At 42.0% G+C, this 21487-nt stretch overlaps 1 protein-coding gene across 2 annotated transcripts; it reads right to left on the bottom strand.

Moving 5' to 3' along the window:
* Positions 1-1306: 1306 nt before the first annotated feature.
* Positions 1307-12991, bottom strand: C18H17orf97 (chromosome 18 C17orf97 homolog). Of its 2 annotated transcripts, none has more exons than XM_037809567.1 (2): positions 12685-12991; positions 1307-1908 (listed from the first exon to the last, which is right to left on the bottom strand). In XM_037809567.1, exons 1-2 carry the CDS (start codon positions 12890-12892, stop codon positions 1415-1417), a joined length of 702 nt encoding a protein of 233 aa, XP_037665495.1. In that variant the 5' UTR covers positions 12893-12991; the 3' UTR covers positions 1307-1414. The 2 variants fall into 2 exon arrangements, with proteins under 2 accessions (XP_037665495.1, XP_037665496.1); XM_037809568.1 differs by having other exon boundaries at positions 1307-1905; positions 12685-12989.
* Between the last annotated feature and the right edge of the window lie 8496 nt (positions 12992-21487).

Consider the following 21487-nt stretch of genomic DNA (forward strand, 5'->3'; position numbering starts at 1 on the left):
GCTGAGGTGTTTGCTGAGGGTAAAGTGAATATGGAATAGGTAGTGGAAGAAGATAGTTATAAATTTGAGATACAACCATATAACTAGTTACAGAAATGAGGACTGTAATGGTTATGAGTATTTCGTCCTTGTTTTGAGTATGTCTATATATATATATATATATACACACACATAAAGTGAATGTTTTTTTTCTTCTCTATCTTATCCCCTTATCATGTAAGTTGCATTAACTCCACAATGTAGAATTTAAGTTATCGTATATCAAGTTTAAGAGTGACTATTATCCAAAGACTTGCATCCTATTCTGGGAAAAGATAGTGTGTTTCTGGTTGTATGGAAGACAGGTGAGTATGTTACATGAAAATATGATTATTGTTTTTATTTAGAGATGAAGGAGATGTGCATGAGTGCCAAATTGACAAGGGGTGGACTATGAATGGCTAATTACCTGTGTCTTCTTGGCCAGGTTATGGTGTCCAGTTGTTTGGGCAAACATGCATTGATATGATTGTTACTGTGAAGATATTTCATGGACTTAAATCAACAGGAAGTTGACTGTATCTATGGCTCATTACATCTACCATCAACTGAGGAGATTGCTTTCAACAATGACAGAAGTCTCAGCCAATCAGCTTTAAAGGAGAAGTGATGATTTCAGCACTCAGGAGAGAGAATTTCCATCTTTACTTCAGCCAGTCAGCTTCTCCTGGGGAATTAATCGAAAACCTTTATCAGAATTCCCACCTGTGGCCTGCCTTATGGAACATGGACTTCTCCATCCCCACAGTCAAATGAGACAATTTTTACAAAAATGTCTTAGTATCTAAAACCAAACAAAACACTCTCTGGGGGAGCGAGGGAGGACCATGTTTATAAGAGAAGCCATATTCCTTTTGGGATTCCCCATAATAACCTTCTAGAGATTAAGTTCTGGAACCCACTTATCTTGAAGACCACATAAGGTCAGGGAGTGCACTTATTTAAAGACAAAAAAGTCTCCAGAATATTTGAGGCATTTTCCTTGGGTCTACAGAAGCCTGTACTACGTAAGGAGTCTTACCCATGAAATTGGTTTAAGTCATAAAATGTATATCATCTGCATGCTTTCTCTTCTTTTGGGGGGCAGATTATAGACATCTAACTGTTATAAGAAATTACAAAGGGAGATGCCAGTTCAGTAGAGAAAAAGAAAACACTTAAAAGAAACTGGTTCGTGAAATTGCTTTCGTCTTAAGGAATGTGGCTTCCCTTGGCAGTTGAGCGCATCTTGGTGAAGGGGCGGTTGAGCTCATTAACGGACCAAGTGTCTGCTTCCCTCAGATCTAGGTCTGATTTCCTTTTATTATTATTATTTTTTAACACATAAACTTGCGGTCAGGATAATTACACGCTCGTCAGGGTCGAGGGCGGTTTTTCACTCGGGCACAGTGGTAGCTAAATCGGAGTGTAGGCTCCTCGGGGCAAGGTTGCCTTCAAAGTAGTGACTCGGGTGGTCGGCTCTTCCGGCCGCCTGCCTGCCGCGGGGGCTGCAGTCTTTGTCTGAGAGGAGGGGGAAGGTCTCAGGGGTCTCCTCCGCGCAGGGGTCAGAGTGGAAGCCCTTGAGGGCCCAAGTTCGGTACCGCTTCCTCCGGTTCAGTTTATAGATACGAATCCTTTCTTTTTCTGCCTCTGGATCGGCGAGAATTCCGTCCCAACGCAGACTTTCTTTGATCTGGTTGGCAAGTTTCTCTTCTATTTCGGCAAAATGGGGGCGGCCCGCAGTGCAGGGGTAAGGAGGGATGTGCTTGTTTTCCTCTTTGTCTTGTCTGTGCTCTTGCTTCAGGCCATGATCTTTGCTGGGACTTAAGATGCCGTGAAAGGATGTAGAAAGCGACTGATTCTTCAGGCTTCGGCTCTGATGTTCACCTGCTGAGCAGATGAGCAGTGTCAGAGGTGAGGCCTGCCCTCAGCCTGCGGGGGCATCACCCCAATCACCAAACAGGTAACACGGGGAGGCCCCTCCTCACCTGGGCTCAGGCCTCCCAGGCCTCCAGCCTCCCACACCCGCCAGCCTCGGGCTTTGGGTCAAGGCATTGGGCACTGCTAGGAGCCAGAACCTTGGGGTGAAGCCCTGGTGGGGAAACTGAGGCTCCAAGAGTTCGGGTAACTTGCCCGTGTCACATAGCAAGTGGCCGAGAAAGGGTCGGAATGCAGGGCTGGCTTCCGGTGCCCTGTTCTTCCTGCTATGTCACGCCACCCCCTGCTTAACCTCCAGTTCTAGGGATTTACGACTCTACTACTAGTCTAGATGCTGTATGATGGACCACCTGGAGAACAACAGAAAAGCTTCCTAAATTTGACTGAGGAAAGCAATATTATGGCAAGCCAGAAAATAACGTCTATTCTGTGGCTTGCTCTGATTTTTTTTTCACTGACAGCATTTCAGAATTCTATAACATACATATACTAACTTGGTTCTTTCATCAACTCATCCTACTGTTTTCTAGAAGAGAGAAATATCTGCCCACCCCCACCCCCGGAAAATAAAAGAAGAAATAAAGAAAAGGAAAAAAAAAAGCCTCTCGAAGTTTCTCTACTTTCCTATTTCCTGAAAACTATTTGAGGTCCCCTGCTGACAGTTTGGGGTACATGCCACTGCAATTTCCAGATTCAAAAGCTAAGCTGAAAAGACCATAAATTTCCTAACATGGTGTTGCTGATACATACACAAAGGGTGCTTTTGACCTAAATTCCAGAATTGCTTTTCTGCATTTTTATTTTTATTTATGTTTATTATTATTCCATCTAAAGAAGTTATTATAATCACCTCACTGCTCCCTTCCCCAGACCACAAGGTTGACAAGGGGGTGGCTGCTATTCCTTCTGCCTCCGTCTTTCCAGTGGTGCCAGCTCTGCACCCAAAGGGCCCAGGGCACAGAAACTTGAGCCCCAGACGAGCCATGCTGGAGTCAGGGTGGCTGGGCCATGGTCAATGAAAGCCACACCTCCCTGGCAGCCACAGCCATTGAGGGGGACCACACAGGTGATGGTGGGGACTTTGAGCACTCATGGGCAGGTGCCCTGAATGCTAGTTCATTGTTGTACTCTCTTTCCCAAGTGGGTGCTCAGTGCCTTCATTGAGGTATCTGGGGGTTCTAGGGGTTCTAGGAGAGGGAGCTTAGCAGGCTGTTCTGTGGGTTTGTGGCAGGTGTTGGTGGGTGTATGTAAGTTAAGGAGGTGTCCCCAAGAGAGACTGGAGTGTGCCTCGGCATATGTGTGCTTGTTTGTATACAAGAACTGTTTGGGAGGGAGTCTATGCAAGTGCGTGTGTAATGTAATGGCTGGATGTGTACAGACCGTGAATGTCGGTGCTATTGTTATTTAGTGGTGTACCACTGATGTGAGGGAGTGTGGGGAGGGCGTTTGGGAATGTAAAAGAATGTGGCGGTCACCTTGGGGGGTGATCTCACTGCCCTCCCCCTGACGTGGGAACTGATTCTCAGGGGTGTAAATCTCCCTGGCAACACAGGATATGACTCCCAGGGATGAATCTGGACTTGGCATTGTGGGACTGAGAACATCTTCTTGACCAAAAGGGGAATGTGAAATGAAATGAAATAAAGCTTCAGTGGCTGAGAGATTTCAAATGGAGTCCAGAGGTTACTCTGGTAGACATTCTTACGCACTATATAGATAACACCTTTTAGGTTCTAATGTATTGGACTAGCTAGAAGTAAATACCTGAAACTACCAAACTCCAACCCAGTAGCTTTGACTTGAAGACAACTGTATAACAAGGGGTGAGAGTGTGATTGTGAAAACCCTGTGGATTGCACTCCCTTTATCCAGTGTATGGATGGATGAGTAGAAAAATAGGGACAAAACCTAAATGAAAAATAGGTGGGAATGGGGGGGAGTGACTTGGGTGTTCTTTTTTTATTTATCACTCTGATTCTGATTCTTTCTGGTGTAAGGAATATGTTCAAAAATAGATTGGGGTGATGGATGCACAACTATAAGATGGTACTGTGTGGACTACTTCGAAGATGGAAGACTGGTGAGCTGTATGTTTTAGTTACTCCTCCAGGAAAGTAGGTAGAAAGCCAGGAGCTGCGTGGACTGGACACCACAGAGCAGTATGTCTTTGGGCATACTTCATACAACACTCATGAAAGTGTCGAACTGCTGAGATCAGCGAAATCTGTAAGTTTTTGCGGCCAGGGGACCCGCGCCCCTCCCTGCCAGGCTCAGTCCCGTGGGAGGAGGGGCTGTCAGCTCCGGGAAGGAGAAGGGAGAACTGCAGTGGCAGCCCTTATCGGAAACTCACTCTACTGATCCAAACTCCAACCATAGATAGACTGAGACCAGACACCAGAGAATCTGAGAGCAGCCAGCCCAGCAGAGAGGAGACAGGCATAGAAAAAAAAACAACACAAAAAACTCCAAAATAAAACCAGAGGATTTTTGGAGTTCTGGTGAACACAGAAAGGGGAAGGGCGGAGCTCAGGCCTTGAGGCGCATATGCAAATCCCGAAGAAAAGCTGATCTCTCTGCCCTGTGGACCTTTCCTTAATGGCCCTGGCTGCTTTGTTTATTAGCATTTCAATAACCCATTAGATCTCTGAGGAGGGCCCTTTTTTTTTTTTTTTTTTTTTAATCCTTTTTTCTTTTTCTAAAACAATTACTCTAAGAAGCCCAATACAGAAAGCTTCAAAGAATTGCAATTTGGGCACGTCAAGTCAAGAGCAGAACTAAGAGAGCTCTGAGACAAAAGGCAATAATCCAGTGGCTGAGAAAATTCACTAAACACCACAACTTCCCAAGAAAAGGGGGGTGTCCGCTCACAGCCACCATCCTGGTGGACACGAAACACTCCTGCCCATCGCCAGCCCCATAGCCCAGAGCTGCCCCAGACAACCCAGTGTGACGGAAGTGCTTCAAATAACAGGCACACACCACAAAACTGGGCGTGGACATTAGCCTTCCCTGCAACCTCAGCTGATTGTCCCAGAGTGGGGAAGGTGGAGCAGTGTGAATTAACAAAGCCCCATTCAGCCATCATTTGAGCAGACTGGGAGCCTCCCTACACAGCCCAGCAGCCCAGAACTGCCCTGGGGGGGACGGCACTCACCTGTGACATAGCACAGTCATCCCTCAACAGAGGACCCAGGGTGCACAGCCTGGAAGAGGGGCCCACTTGCAAGTCTCAGGAGCCATACGCCAATACCAAGGACTAGTGGGTCAGTGGCAGAGACAAACTGTGGCAGGACTGAACTGAAGGATTAGACTATTGCAGCAGCTCTAAAACTCTAGGATCACCAGGGAGATTTGATTGTTAGGGCCACCCCCCCTCCCCGACTGCCCAGAAACACGCCCCACATACAGGGCAGGCAACACCAACTACACACGCAAGCTTGGTACACCAATTGGGCCCCACAAGACTCACTCCCCCACTCACCACAAAGGCTAAGCAGGGGAGAACTGGCCTGTGGAGAACAGGTGGCTCGTGGACGCCACCTGCTGGTTAGTTAGAGAAAGTGTACTCCACGAAGCTGTAGATCTGATAAATTAGAGATAAGGACTTCAATAGGTCTACAAACCCTAAAAGAACCCTATCAAGTTCAGCAAATGCCACGAGGCCAAAAACAACAGAAAATTATAAAGCATATGAAAAAACCAGACGATATGGATAACCCAAGCCCAAGCACCCAAATCAAAAGACCAGAAGAGACACAGCACCTAGAGCAGCTACTCAAAGAACTAAAGATGAACAATGAGACCATAGTACGGGATATAAAGGAAATCAAGAAGACTCTAGAAGAGCATAAAGAAGACATTGCAAGACTAAATAAAAAAATGGATGATCTTATGGAAATTAAAGAAACTGTCGACCAAATTAAAAAGATTCTGGACACTCATAGTACAAGATTAGAGAAAGTTGAACAATGAATCAGTGACCTCGAAGATGACAGAATGGAAAATGAAAGCATAAAAGAAAGAATGGGGAAAAAAATTGAAAAAATCGAAATGGACCTCAGGGATATGATAGATAATATGAAACGTCCAAATATAAGACTCATTGGTGTCCCAGAAGGGGAAGAAAAGGGTAAAGGTCTAGGAAGAGTATTCAAAGAAATTGTTGGGGAAAACTTCCCAAATCTTCTAAACAACATAAATACACAAATCATAAATGCTCAGTGAACTCCAAATAGAATAAATCCAAATAAACCCACTCCGAGACATATACTGATCACACTGTCAAACATAGAAGAGAAGGAGCAAGTTCTGAAAGCAGCAAGAGAGAAGCAATTCACCACATACAAAGGAAACAGCATAAGACTAAGTAGTGACTACTCAGCAGCCACCATGGAGGCAAGAAGGCAGTGGCACGATATATTTAAAATTCTGAGTGAGAAAAATTTCCAGCCAAGAATACTTTATCCAGCAAAGCTCTCCTTCAAATTCGAGGGAGAGCTTAAATTTTTCACAGACAAACAAATGCTGAGAGAATTTCCTAACAAGAGACCTGCCCTACTGGAGATACTAAAGAGAGCCCTACAGACAGAGAAACAAAGACAGGACAGAGAGACTTGGAGAAAGGTTCAGTACTAAAGAGATTCAGTATGGGTACATTAAAGGATATTAATAGAGAGAGGGAAAAATATGGCAAACATAAACCAAAGGATAAGATAGCCGATTCAAGAAATGCCTTCACGGTTATAACGTTGAATGTAAATGGATTAAACTCCCCAATTAAAAGATATAGATTCGCAGGATGGATCAAAAAAAATGAACCATCAATATGTTGCATACAAGAGACTCATCTTAGACACAGGGACACAAAGAAACTGAAAGTGAAAGGATGGAAAAATATATTTCATGCAAGCTACAGCCAAAAGAAAGCAGGTGTAGCAATATTAATCTCAGATAAAATAGACTTCAAATGCAGGGATGTTTTGAGAGACAAAGAAGGCCACTACATACTAATAAAAGGGACAATTCAGCAAGAAGAAATAATAATCGTAAATGTCTATGCACCCAATCAAGGTGCCACAAAATACATGAGAGAAACACTGGCAAAACTAAAGGAAGCAATTGATGTTTCCACAATAATTGTGGGAGACTTCAACACATCACTCTCTTCTATATATAGATCAACCAGACAGAAGACCAATAAGGAAATTGAAAACCTAAACAATCTGATAAATGAATTAGATTTAACAGACATATACAGGACATTACATCCCAAATCACCAGGATACACATACTTTTCTAGTGCTCACGGAACTTTCTCCAGAATAGATCATATGCTGGGACATAAAACAAGCCTCAGTAAATTTAAAAAGATTGAAATTATTCAAAGCACATTCTCTGACCACAATGGAATATAATTAGAAGTCAATAACCATCAGAGACTTAGAAAATTCACAAATACCTGGAGGTTAAACAACACACTCCTAAACAATCAGTGGGTTAAAGAAGAAATAGCAAGAGAAATTGCTAAATATATAGAGACGAATGAAAATGAGAACACAACATACCAAAACCTATGGAATGCAGCAAAAGCAGTGCTAAGGGGGAAATTTATAGCACTAAACGCATATATTAAAAAGGAAGAAAGAGCCAAAATCAAAGAACTAATGGATCAACTGAAGAATCTAGAAAATGAACAGGAAACCAATCCCAAACCAAGTAGAAGAAAAGAAATAACAAGGATTAAAGCAGAAATAAATGACATAGAGAAAAAAAAAACAATAGAGAGGATAAATATCACCAAAAGTTGGTTCTTTGAGAAGATCAACAAGATTGACAAGCCCCTAGCTAGACTGACAAAATCAAAAAGAGAGAAGACCCATATAAACAAAATAATGAATGAAAAAGGTGACATAACTGCAGATCCTGAAGAAATTAAAAAAATTATAAGAGGATATTATGAACAACTGTATGGCAACAAACTGGATAATGTAGAAGAAATGGACAATTTCCTGGAAACATATGAACAACCTAGACTGACCAGAGAAGAAATAGAAGACCTCAACCAACCCATCACAAGCAAAGAGATCCAATCAGTCATCAAAAATCTTCCCACAAATAAATGCCCAGGGCCAGATGGCTTCACAGGGGAATTCTACCAAACTTTCCAGAAAGAACTGACACCAATCTTACTCAAACTCTTTCAAAACATTGAAGAAAATGGAACGCTACCTAACTCATTTTATGAAGCTAACATCAATCTAATACCAAAACCAGGCAAAGATGCTACAAAAAAGGAAAACTACCGGCCAATCTCCCTAATGAATATAGATGCAAAAATCCTCAACAAAATACTTGCAAATCGAATCCAAAGACACATTAAAAAAATCATACACCATGACCAAGTGGGGTTCATTCCAGGCATGCAAGGATGGTTCAACATAAGAAAAACAATCAATGTATTACAACACATTAAAAACTCGAAAGGGAAAAATCAATTGATCATCTCAATAGATGCTGAAAAAGCATTTGACAAAATCCAACATCCCTTTTTGATAAAAACACTTCAAAAGGTAGGAATTGAAGGAAACTTCCTCAATATGATAAAGAGCATATATGAAAAACCCACAGCCAGCATAGTACTCAATGGTGAGAGACTGAAAGCCTTCCCTCTAAGATCAGGAACAAGACAAGGATGCCCGCTATCACCACTGTTATTCAACATTGTGCTGGAAGTGCTAGCCAGGGCAATCCGGCAAGACAAAGAAATAAAAGGCATCCAAATTGGAAAAGAAGAAGTAAAACTGTCATTGTTTGCAGATAATATGATCTTATATCTAGAAAACCCTGAAAAATCGACGATACAGCTACTAGAGCTAATAAACAAATTTAGCAAAGTAGCGGGATACAAAATTAATGCACATAAGTCAGTAATGTTTCTATACGCTAGAAATGAACAAACTGAAGAGACACTCAAGAAAAAGATACCATTTTCAATAGCAACTAAAAAAATCAAGTACCTAGGAATAAACTTAACCAAAGATGTAAAAGACCTATACAAAGAAAACTACATAACTCTACTAAAAGAAATAGAAGGGGACCTTAAAAGATGGAAAAATATTCCATGTTCATGGATAGGAAGGCTAAATGTCATTAAGATGTCAATTCTACCCAAACTCATCTACAGATTCAATGCAATCCCAATCAAAATTCCAACAACCTACTTTGCAGACTTGGAAAAGCTAGTTATCAAATTTATTTGGAAAGGGAAGATGCCTCGAATTGCTAAAGACACTCTAAAAAAGAAAAACGAAGTGGGAGGACTTACACTCCCTGACTTTGAAGCTTATTATAAAGCCACAGTTGTCAAAACAGCATGGTACTGGCACAAAGATAGACATACAGATCAATGGAATCGAATTGAGAATTCAGAGATAGACCCTCAGATCTATGGCCGACTGCTCTTTGATAAGGCCCCCAAAGTCACTGAACTGAGCCATAATGATCTTTTCAACAAATGGGGCTGGGAGAGTTGGATATCCATATCCAAAAGAATGAAAGAGGACCCCTACCTCACCCCCTACACAAAAATTAACTCAAAATGGACCAAAGATCTCAATATAAAAGAAAGTACCATAAAACTCCTAGAAGATAATGTAGGAAAACATCTTCAAGACCTTGTATTAGGCGGCCACTTCCTAGACTTTACACCCAAAGCACAAGCAACAAAAGAGAAAATAGATAAATGGGAACTCCTCAAGCTTAGAAGTTTCTGCACCTCAAAGGAATTTCTCAAAAAGGTAAAGAGGCAGCCAACTCAATGGGAAAAAATTTTTGGAAACCATGTATCTGACAAAAGACTGATATCTTGCATATACAAAGAAATCCTACAACTCAATGACAATAGTACAGACAGGCCAATTATAAAATGGGCAAAAGATATGAAAAGACAGTTCTCTGAAGAGGAAATACAAATGGCCAAGAAACACATGAAAAAATGTTCAGCTTCACTAGCTATTAGAGAGATGCAAATTAAGACCACAATGAGATACCATCTAACACCGGTTAGAATGGCTGCCATTAAACAAACAGGAAACTACAAATGCTGGAGGGGATGTGGAGAAATTGGAACTCTTATTCATTGTTGGTGGGACTGTATAATGGTTCAGCCACTCTGGAAGTCAGTCTGGCAGTTCCTTAGAAAACTAGATATAGAGCTACCATTCGATCCAGCGATCGCACTTCTCGGTATATACCCGGAAGATCGGAAAGCAGTGACACGAACAGATATCTGCACGCCAATGTTCATAGCAGCATTATTCACAATTGCCAAGAGATGGAAACAACCCAAATGTCCTTCAACAGATGAGTGGATAAATAAAATGTGGTATATACACACGATGGAATACTACGCGGCAGTAAGAAGGAACGATCTCGTGAAACATATGACAACATGGATGAACCTTGAAGACATAATGCTGAGTGAAATAAGCCAGGCACAAAAAGAGAAATATTATATGCTACCACTAATGTGAACTTTGAAAAATGTAAAACAAATGGTTTATAATGTAGAATGTAGGGGAACTAGCAGTAGAGAGCAATTAAGGAAGGGGGAACAATAATCCAAGAAGAACAGATAAGCTATTTAACGTTCTGGGGATGCCCAGAAATGACTATGGTCTGTTAGTTCTGATGGATATAGTAGGAACAAGTTCACAGAAAGGTTGCTATATTATGTAACTTTCTTGGGGTAAAGTAGGAACATGTTGGAAGTTAAGCAGTTATCTTAGGGTAGTTGTCTTTTTCTTACTCCCTTGTTATGGTCTCTTTGAAATGTTCTTTTATTGTATGTTTGTTTTCTTTTTACCTTTTTTTTTCATACAGTTGATTTAAAAAAGACGGGAAAGTTAAAAAAAAAAAAAAGAAAAACAAGGAAAGAAAAATAAGGTGTAGTGCCCCCTTGAGGAGCCTGTGGAGAATGCAGGGGTATTTGCCTACCCCACCTCCATGGTTGCTAACATGACCACAGACATAGGGGACTGGTGGTTTGATGGGTTGAGCCCTCTACCATAGGTTTTACCCTTGGGAAGACGGTTGCTGCAAAGGAGAGGCTAGGCCTCCCTATATTCGTGCCTAAGAGTCTCCTCCTGAATGCCTCTTTGTTGCTCAGATGTGGCCCTCTCTCTCTGGCTAAGCCAACTTGAAAGGTGAAATCACTGCCCTCCCCCCTACGTGGGATCAGACACCCAGGGGAGTGAATCTCCCTGGCAACGTGGAATATGACTCCCGGGGAGGAATGTAGACCCGGCATCGTGGGACGGAGAACATCTTCTTGACCAAAAGGGGGATGTGAAAGGAAATGAAATAAGCTTCAGTGGCAGAGAGATTCCAAAACGAGCCGAGAGGTCACTCTGGAGGGCACTCTTACGCACACTTTAGACAACCCTTTTTAGGTTCTAAAGAATTGGGGTAGCTGGTGGTGGATACCTGAAACTATCAAACTACAACCCAGAACCCATGAATCTCGAAGACAGTTGTATAAAAATGTAGCTTATGAGGGGTGACAATGGGATTGGGAAAGCCATAAGGACCACACTCCAGTTTGTCTAGTTTATGGATGGATGAGTAGAAAAATAGGGGAAGGAAACAAACAGACAAAGGTACCCAGTGTTCTTTTTTACTTCAATTGCTCTTTTTCACTCTAATTATTATTCTTGTTATTTTTGTGTGTGTGCTAATGAAGGTGTCAGGGATTGATTTAGGTGATGAATGTACAACTATGTAATGGTACTGTAAACAATCGAAAGTACTATTTGTTTTGTAGGACTGCGTGGTATGTGAATATATCTCAATAAAATGATGATAAAAAAGTTAAAAAATAAAAAAAAAAAAAGATGTTACTGTGAACAGTTGATTGTACACCATGGATGGTTATATGGTATGTGAATATATCTCAATAAAACTGAATTAAAAAAAAAAAAAAAGGATGTGGCAGTGAGTGGTGAACAGGCCGTTGTGCGGAGGAGGCTGCCCCTTGGCGAACGTGTACCGGGGGCAGTGTCCGCGCAGAGACGGTGTTTGGTCTGCCTTTACATGCAAGGCAGGAGGTTGTGTTTCTGTGTGTTCATGAACGAGTGTCTGTAATGTCTCTGCGTTTGGGGAAAGTAGGGCTTAAGAGTTCTGTGGGGAGGGTGTGGATGTCAGGGATTACCAGCCTCGGCTGAGGGGTTAGGGAGCTGAGAGGGTGTCTGTGTAGAGGGAAGAGTCGCTGTGTGGGGCTGGGCGTCTCCGCGGGAATGGAGGGCATCTGTGGGGTTCTCTCTGCCAGTTGAGGGTCTCTCTAAGTACTGAGAATTCTTATGGCAGATTCGGGGTTTCTGTGGTGACTGGAGTGTCTCTGTGGATATCAAGGACTCTTGAGCGAATGGGTGGGCTTCTGAGCGGGAAAGGGAATACTAAGGGATTTATTTGCTAGTCTCCGTGTAGGGTTTGGAGACAGCAAAGATGATGGACTCTCTGCGGCGATTAAGGGGTCTCTGGGCTGGTTGGGGGGTCTCTGTGGACACGGATGGTCTTTACGGGCATCTCTAGGCTGGGATAAGTGGTAAGTGTGGGGAGCTGGAGACTCCCTGTTCGGGAGTGGCGAGTTTCTGCTCTGAGGTGGTCTCTACGTAGGGGGAGGGGTCTCTACAGGACGTGGACAAGAGGCTGCGCGTTAGCTGCTCCTCCTACCGTTCCCCTTGCTCGACCCCTTGTTCTTTTTTTTCTTCTTTTTCTTCTTCACTTTCCGCTTGGGCAGCTCCGAGGTGCCGCCCGCGATGGGGGGCAGTCTGGCCCCCTGCGAGTCCGCGGCACCGCCCCCCCACTTCTCTTCCTCGTCATCGTCGTCCTCGCCCTCCCCGCCGCCGTCCGCTGCTCCCACCCCGCCGCGGCGGTCCATCCGCCCGCGGGGTCCTGACCTGCTCCGGTAGCAGCAGAAGAGGAGCTGCTGCCGCCGAGCCCGCGGCGCCGGGATCTGACCGCTAGGTCAAGGCCACGCGTCTCCTTGGCAACCACCCATACCGCGCGTGCGCAATCAGGGAGCGGTGCCCCCCCCCCCCCCGGTCGTAGATATGCGCGTGCGTGCTTCAGCCTGACAGTTTCTGCTTCAGTGGCGGAAAGGGCGAGAGAGGGCAGAGAGCTAAATCCCTGGGCTAACGCACATCTCGTACACTCCTGTGCCTTTCAAAATGCGATTTATTCTTTCTTAAGTGTTTAGAACCCAAGGGGTGTGTCACTGGCTTCTCAAGCTCAACATGTCCAAAAACAACGTACTTCTATACCCTCCCCATCTCTGAGCAGAATAGCCGGGCTGGCCAGACATCTGGTGTCTTCCTTACATCACCACGCGCGCTCAGCCCCCCACCCCCAACCTCACCTAGGTTAGGCCCGACCACCATGTCTTTTACTTGGGGTGCCCGACAACCTCCTAATGGTCCCTCTGCTTCCAACCCATCTCCGCAAATTCTTTGTCCACGTAGCTGCTAGAGTGAACTTTTTTCTTTCTTTTTTTCTTTTTGGTCAACTTTTCATTTTGAAATACTTTCAAACATACAGGACAGTAACCAAAAAATATTTAAGTCCCATTCAGAGAACTCCAACATACCCCTACCCTGCCACCCAGATATCCAGATGCACCAATTTTAACATTTTGCCAGATTTGCCATATTATTCTATTCTATCTAAATATCTGTCTGTCTACTTATATATCTATTTAGCAATCCATTTTCTGAGCACCTGAACATAGATTATATACATCATGCTCCTTGAATCCTTATTACTGCCATGTATATTTCCTAAGCAGAGGATATTCATTTATGTAACCACTTTAACTGCAGTTATCAAATTCAACATATTTGATGTTGATATAAAGCTTACAATGTATATCTCAATTTTTTCTTATGTCTCAGTAATGTCCCTTTGGGCCTTTTCTTCTGCCTTGCTAGATCCCATGCAGGATAATGTATTGCATTTAGTTGTCATTGTCTCTAGTTGCATGCTCTTTCTTTTTTTTTTTAATGTGGCAACATATACAACATTAACTTTCCCATCTCAACCAATCCCAGGAATACCATTCAATGGGGTTCATCACATTCACAATATTGAGGAATCCTCACCACCTTCCATTACTAAAACTTCCTGTCTCCTCAAACTGAAACTCTAAACCCGTTTTGCAATGACTCCTTATTCCCCTGTCCCCCACACAGGCAAACTGCACTCTAATTTCTGTCTTTATGACCTGCGTGTTCTCAGATACTTCCTTTTTTTTTTACCACCTACCAATTTTTATTGACAGAATTCCCTGTGCCTCTTGAAGTCATGAACAAAAGCTACTGCCAATGTCCTCATGACCACAGTCGGCTGTGGGGCTCTGCTCTCCTGTCTGGTCTCTTGCCTTCAACTTATTTTTTCTCCAGGAGTTTCTAACTTTATTGCCAGATCATTGTTGCATTAAGTAAACTCAGAAAACATTTTTATCTAAGAATTTTAGTTGCTTTCAGCCAGAAAGGTTAATATGCCTTCTTCATTATCTTACCAGAATGAATAACATGTTCTTTCCTAATATTAGCAGGATTGGGGGTGTGGAGTGGAGAGAGGTAAATGAATGGATTTGATATGTCATTTTGAAATCAGAAGAGAGAAAATGATTCTTGAAAGTGGGAGGGAGTTTGGATTTTCATTAATCTATATCAGACTTGTCAGTCTCTTTAGCATTACAGTTAATTATGTAAATGTTTATCTCACTGTATTAGTGTGTTCCCTGGAACAGGTTAAGAATATCATTTATCTCGTATTTTCACACCCAGTGCCTGACACAGAGCTACACTGACCTCCCTGTCTACAGAGCTGCACATACTTAGATTCAAAACCAACCTGGCTGTGTAACTTGGAGCAATTAGCTTTATGTCTGGGAACTTAGTCTACTTGTTAATAAAATGGGGATAGTAAATCTATCTTGTGTGCTTATTGTCAAGGTGAGAAATTATGTTTACGGAGCATCTAGCACAGTGTTGGCTCACAATAAATGATCAATATTATTGCCATTGGTTAAACATTCATTGGGAATTTCCCATGTGTGAGGCATTGTTCTAACTCTCTGTGTGTGCATTGACTCATTTAATCTCCCTACCATCCAATAAAGTAGTTACTATCGTTAAACTCATTTTACAGATGGGGAAACAAAGCACAGGGAGATTAAGCAAATTGCCCAAGGCAATCGGAAGTTCCATCTAGGAAGTGGCAGAGCCAAGTTTTGAACCCAGTCTGGCTCCTCTTAGCTGTTTGGCCAAACTACATCAGTGCATTTTAGGAACCAAACTGATTCGCTGATGTGCTCTTTCACTAGACACCAGAGTTCTCTTCCTCATAATCTTCAGCTGCCTCACCCTCGTTCTCCTCTTCCTCTCAGTTTTCCTCATTTACAGCATGGTGAGTTCAGAGAGGAAGAGATGAACAGCTGGTTTTGAGAATGGGAAAATGTCCAAATTAAGCATCATCTATGTGATGCTTTCTTCCCAAAGACCAGTTGCAGGTGATCCTTGGCTCCTCTGTCACATGGCAAGGCATATGGTGGCATTGGCTGTTCTCTTCCTTCTCTTCTGGGTTCCAGTGATGTTCAGCATCTTGCTTCCATGGCTTCTCTCTCTGGTATTTTCTTTGTAGTTAAATTTAACATCCTAAATCTACAACAATCACATTTGCTTTGATACCAGCTTAACTTCAACAGCATATACAATGTTCCTATGCTCCTCCATCCCCCCACCTTTGTGTTGTCCTTGTCAAAAATTACATGTTTATGCATTATGAGTCCAAAGCCACTTAATTCTCATTACATTTTGTGTATTTGCCTTTTAGATCCTGTAGGAAGAAAAATTGGAGTTACAAACCAAAAATACAATGGTACTGGCATTACCCTCACCGGAGACCTTTAATTCTTTATGCAGCTTCGATCTATTGTCTATTATCCTTTTCTTTCAAATTCCAGGACTCTCTTTAGCATCTCTTGTAAGGCCCGTCCAGTGGTAACAAACTCCCTCAGCTTTTGTTTATCTGGGAATGTGTTACTCACTCACTTATTTTTGAAAACAATTTTGCCAGATGTAGAATTCTTGGTTGAGAATTTTTTACTTTAAGAACTTTAAATGCCATCTCACTGCCTTCTGGCCTCCATGTTTCCCGTGAGAAATCAGAACTTAATCTTATTGAGGATCCCTTGTATGTGACACATTTCTTCTCTCTTGCAGCTTTCAGAATTCTCTCTCTTTGGCGTTTGACAGTTTGGTTATAATATGCTGTGGTATGGGTCTGTTTGGGTTTTTCCTGTAAAGATGAATTCATTGAGTATCTTAGATGTGTGTTATTCTTATCTTTCATTAAATTTGGGAAGTTTCCAGTCATTGTTTCCTTGAATATTCTCTCTGCCTCTTTCTCTCTTTCATTTCCTTCTGGGATTCCCATAGTGTGTATGTTGGTACACTCGATGGTGTCCCACAGGTTCTTCTGTTCACTTTTCTTCAATCTTTTACCTTTCTTCTGCTCAGAATGAATGATTTCAACTGCCTTTTATTCAAGTTCACTGATTGTTTTTTCTACCAGCTCCAATCTGCTGTTGAATCCCTCTAGGGAATTTTAAATTTCTGTCACTGTGGTTTTCAGCTCTGTTTGGTTCTTTTTAATAATTTCCATCTCTATATTGATATTCTCTTTGGGTTCATCTATTTTTTTTCCTGTGTTTTCTTTTAGCTCTTTGCCTGTGTTTTCCTTTAGCTCTTGAAGCATATTTAGGACCATTTTTTAAAACATTTTTTATTGTGAAATATATATACAGAACAGCAATAACGTTCAAAGTACAATTTAACAAGTAGTTAGCAAATTTCAAAGATGCTATGGGTTACAGTTCCACAATTTCAATTACTTCTTTATTGTGAAATATATTATATATATATATAAAGGTGATAACTTTCAAAATACGATTTAACAAGTAGTTTTATAGGTCATTTCATGGGACATTATAGGTTACAGTTCTACAGCTTCAGTTATTTCCTTATTGTAGGATATAACACATATACAGAATGGTGATAACTTTCAAAGTACAATTTAACGAGTAGCTGTAGAGCAGATTTCAAAGACTATTATGGGTTACAGTTCCACCATTTTAGTTATTTCCTTCTAGCTATTCTAATACCCTAGCATCTAAAAAGAAGTGTTAATATAAATATTCAGTATTCATAATCCTTTGTCAAAGCCTATCTTGTCTGTTGCTACCCCTTCCTCTTGTTTACTCACTTTCTCTATCTTCAGGGATGTCTGGTCAGTGATCACCCTAACTTGTTCATATTGAAAAGGGGTGTGTTGATGTTATGGGGAAGGGGGCTGCATCTGGTTGATGTTCTTGAAGAGGCTATTGCCTCTGGGTTTTGGGACTTATCTGGCATAGGAACACTCTGGAGGATTTAAGTTTCTGAAAAATAAACTTAGTGAGTGAAACTTTTATAGAATTTCAGATACGGACCTAGGTATTTCGGTACTACTGTTGGTTAGGGCTTGGCATACTGTGGTCATTTGGGATGTCTAGGTGGAACTTGCATATGAGTAACCTCCAGGATAGCCTCTTGACTCTGTTTGAGATCTCTTGGTGACTGTAACCTTATTTTGTTACCTTTCTTTCCTCCGTTTTGGTCAAGAAGGTAATTTCAATCCCTCAATGCCAGGCCAGGCTCATTCCTGGGAGTCATGTCCCACGTCGCCAGGGAGATTCACTTCCCTGGGGGTCATGTCCCATGAATGGGGGAGGTTAATGAATTTATTTGCAGAGTTGGGCTTAGAGAGAGAAAGGCCACAATGGAGCAACAAAAGAGGTTCTCTGGAGGTGCCTCTTAGGCATAATAATAGATAGGCTTAGCATCCCCTTTATAGCCATAAGTTTTTGTTTGTTTGTTTGTTTGTTTGTTTTAATTCAGTTTTATTGAGATATATTCACATACCATACAATCATCCATGATGGTACAGTACCATCATCTAGTTGTGCATTCATCACAATCTATTTTTGAACATTTTCCTTACACCAGAAAGAATCAGAATCAGAGTGAAAAATAAAAATAAAGAACACCCAAATCACCCCCCCCCATCCCACCCTATTTTTCTACTCATCCATCCATACACTGGATAAAGGGAGTGCAATCCACAGGGTTTTCACAGTCACACTGTCACCCCTTGTAAGCTACATTGTTATAAAATCATCTTCAAGAGTCAAGGTTACTGGGTTGGAGTTTGGTAGTTTCAGGTATTTACTTCTAGCTATTCCAATACATTAAAACCTAAAAAGTGTTATCTATATAGTGCATAAGAATATCCACCAGAGTGACCTCTTGACTCCATTTGAAATCTCTCAGCCACTGAAGCTTTATTGTGTTTCATTTCTCATCCCCCTTTTGTTCAAGAAGATGTTCTCAGTCTCAGGATGCAGGGTCCAGATTCATGCCCGGGAGTCATATCCTGCGTTGCCAGAGAGATTTACACCCCTGGGAGTCAGGTTCCACATAGAGGGGAAGGCAGCGGGATCACCCACCAAGGTGACTTAGTTAGAGAGAGAGGGCCACATCTGAGCAAGAAAGAGACACTCGGGGAGACTCTTAGGCACAATTATAAGCAGGTTTAGTCTCTCCTTGCAGCAACAAGCTTCATAGGGGCCAGCCCCAAGACAGAGGGCTCAGCACATCAAGCTGTCAGTCCCCAGTGTTTGTGAGAACATCAGCAACAATCCAGGTGAGGAAGTCCAACACCTCTGCATTCTCCCCCAGCTCTTCAGGGGGGCCCTGAATATTTATTTTTATTCTCCACCCAAATTACTTTAGGATGTGTTGTATAGCCATAAGTTTTACAAGAGCAAGCCTCAAGATTGAGGGCTTGACTTATTAAGCATGGGGTTCCTAATTTCACATAGCATCTATTCTGTAGGTCCATTTTTAAAATGTCTTTGTCTGGTATGTATAAGGCCTGGTCCTCCTCACTGATGTTTTCTAATGCTTTAATCTTCTTCTCTGCTTGGCCATCACTTCCTGTTTCTTTGTATGTTTGTAACCTTTTGTTGCATCCTGTACATTTTTCACTCTTTTACCTAGGGTTTTCTTGGTTGGCTTTGCTCTCTAACCCTTGGTGTTCAGTTCAGCCTATTCTAGGCCTTTAACTTAGATTCTGTTTAGTTCATCAGAGTTTTTCACCTCTTGTTTTTCTGTTTCTTGCCCTGCCTCTATGTAGCCTTCTTGTGTGATGGTCTCCTCAGATATGGTCAACCCTAGTCAGGTTTTCCCAGTCCAGAGAGCCCAGGTCTCAGGAGGAGGGTATGGAGTTTCCTTCAGAATGAGACCCTCCCATGAGGACTTTAGAGTCTATGTTTCTCCTATGCTGTCCAGCAGGTGGCTCTTGCCAGCCCGCAGTTACCCCACCAATGTAAGGAGGTGTGGAGCCTTTAGTTCTGCTGGTGACCCTGACCCTGCCGGGGGTGTGGCTGACTGAAGCTGTTTCTGAATTCCAGTGCCTGGGGTCTGAGTTCCCAGAAGCAGGGCTGCTACTGGAGCTTGGCCATGCCCCCCTTTTCTTGGGAAGTTATGGTCTTTTGTGAATTTTCTCTGCCACTTATTGCTTTCTCTCTCAGAGCTATTTTATTTTATATTTTTTATTTATTCATTTTATTGAGATATATTCACATACCATGCAGTCATACAAAACAAAGCATATATTTAATTGTTTACAGTACCATTATATAGTTGTGCATTCAACACCAAAATAAATTTTTGACATTTTCATTACCACACACACAAAAGTAATAAGAATAAAAATTAAAGTGAAAAAGAACAAAGTAAAAAAGAACACTGGGTGCCTTTGTTGTTGTTGTTGTTGTTGTTTTGTTTCCTTCCCCCATTTTTCTACTCATCCATCCATAAACTAGACAAAGGGGAGTGTGGTCCATATGGCTTCCCCAATCACATTGTCACCCCTCAAAGGCTACATTTTTATACAATCATCTTCAAGATTCAAGGGTTCTGGGTTGTAGTTTGATAGTTTCAAGTATTTACTGCTAGCTGTTCTTATTTATTAGTACCTATAAAGGGTTGTCTATATTGTGTGTAAGAGTGCCCACCAGAGTGACCTCTAGGCTCCTTTTGGAATCTCTCTGCCACTGTAGCTTGTTTCATTTCCTTTCACATCCCCCTTTTGGTCAAGAAGATGTTCTCCATCCCATGATGCCAGGTCTACATTCTTCCCCGGGAGTCATATTCCATGTTGCCAGGGAGATTCAGTGCCCTGGGTGTCTGATCCCATGTAGGGGGAGGGCAGTGATTTCACCTGCCAAGTTGGTTTAACTAGAGAGAGAGGGCCACATCTGAGCAACAAAGAGGCATTCGGGAGGAGGCTCTTAGGCACAATTATAGGGAGGCCTAGCCTCTCCTTTGCAGCAACAGTCTTGCCAAGGGCAAGTCCTGTGGTAGAGGGCTCAGCCCATCAAACCAACAGTCCCCTATGTCTGTGAGCACATCAGCAACCGTCGAAGTGGGAAGCCCAATACCCCTGCATTCTCCACCAGCCCCTCAAGGGGGTCTGCATATTTTTTTCATTGTGGTTTTTTTTTAGTTAACTTTTTTTTAATCAACTATATTAAAAAAATTTTTTTTAAAACATGCAATAAAAAAAACATTTCAAACAAACCATAACAAGGGAGTAAGAAAAGGACAACTAACCTAAGATAACTACTTTACTTCCAACATGTTCCTACTCTACCCCCTAAAAAATAACCTAATATAGCAACATTTCTGTGAACTTGTTCCTACCATACCCATCAGAAATTAACAGACCATAGTCATTCCTGGGCATTCCCAGAACATTAAATTTACCCACGATAGCTTATCTGTTCTTATTGGGCTATCATTCCCCCTTCCTTAATTGCTCTCTGTCACTTGTTCCCCTACATTCTACATTATAAACCATTTGTTTTACATTTTTCAATGTTTACATTAGTGGTAGCTTATAATATTTCCCTTTTTGTGCCTGGCTTATTTCACTCAGCATTACATCTTCAAGTTTCATCCAAGTTGTCATATGTTTCACGACATTGTTCCTTCTTACTGCCGCATAGTATATACCACATTTTATTTATCCACTCATCTGTTGAAGGACATTTGGGTTGTTTCCGTCTCTTGGCAATTGTGAATAATGCTACTATGAACATTGGCGTGCAGATATCTGTTCATGTCACTGTCTCACAGCTATTTTAGCTCTGCTCTTGCCTGGGGCCAAATTGCAAGTCTTTGAGGCTTTCTGTAATGCGCTTCTTAGAATCATTATTTTAGAAGAAGAGAAAAAGGTTAAAAAAAAAAAAAAAAAAAAGAAGAAGAGCCCAGTATGAACTATTTACAGTCCTTGCAGATCTAATGGGCTATTGAAATGCTAAGAGACAAGGAGTTGAGGGCCATTAAAGAACAATCAAGAAAGCAGAGAA

This window comes from Choloepus didactylus, chromosome 18 (genome assembly GCF_015220235.1).
Source record: "Choloepus didactylus isolate mChoDid1 chromosome 18, mChoDid1.pri, whole genome shotgun sequence".
In the NCBI taxonomy this organism is placed as follows: Eukaryota; Metazoa; Chordata; class Mammalia; order Pilosa; family Megalonychidae; genus Choloepus; species Choloepus didactylus.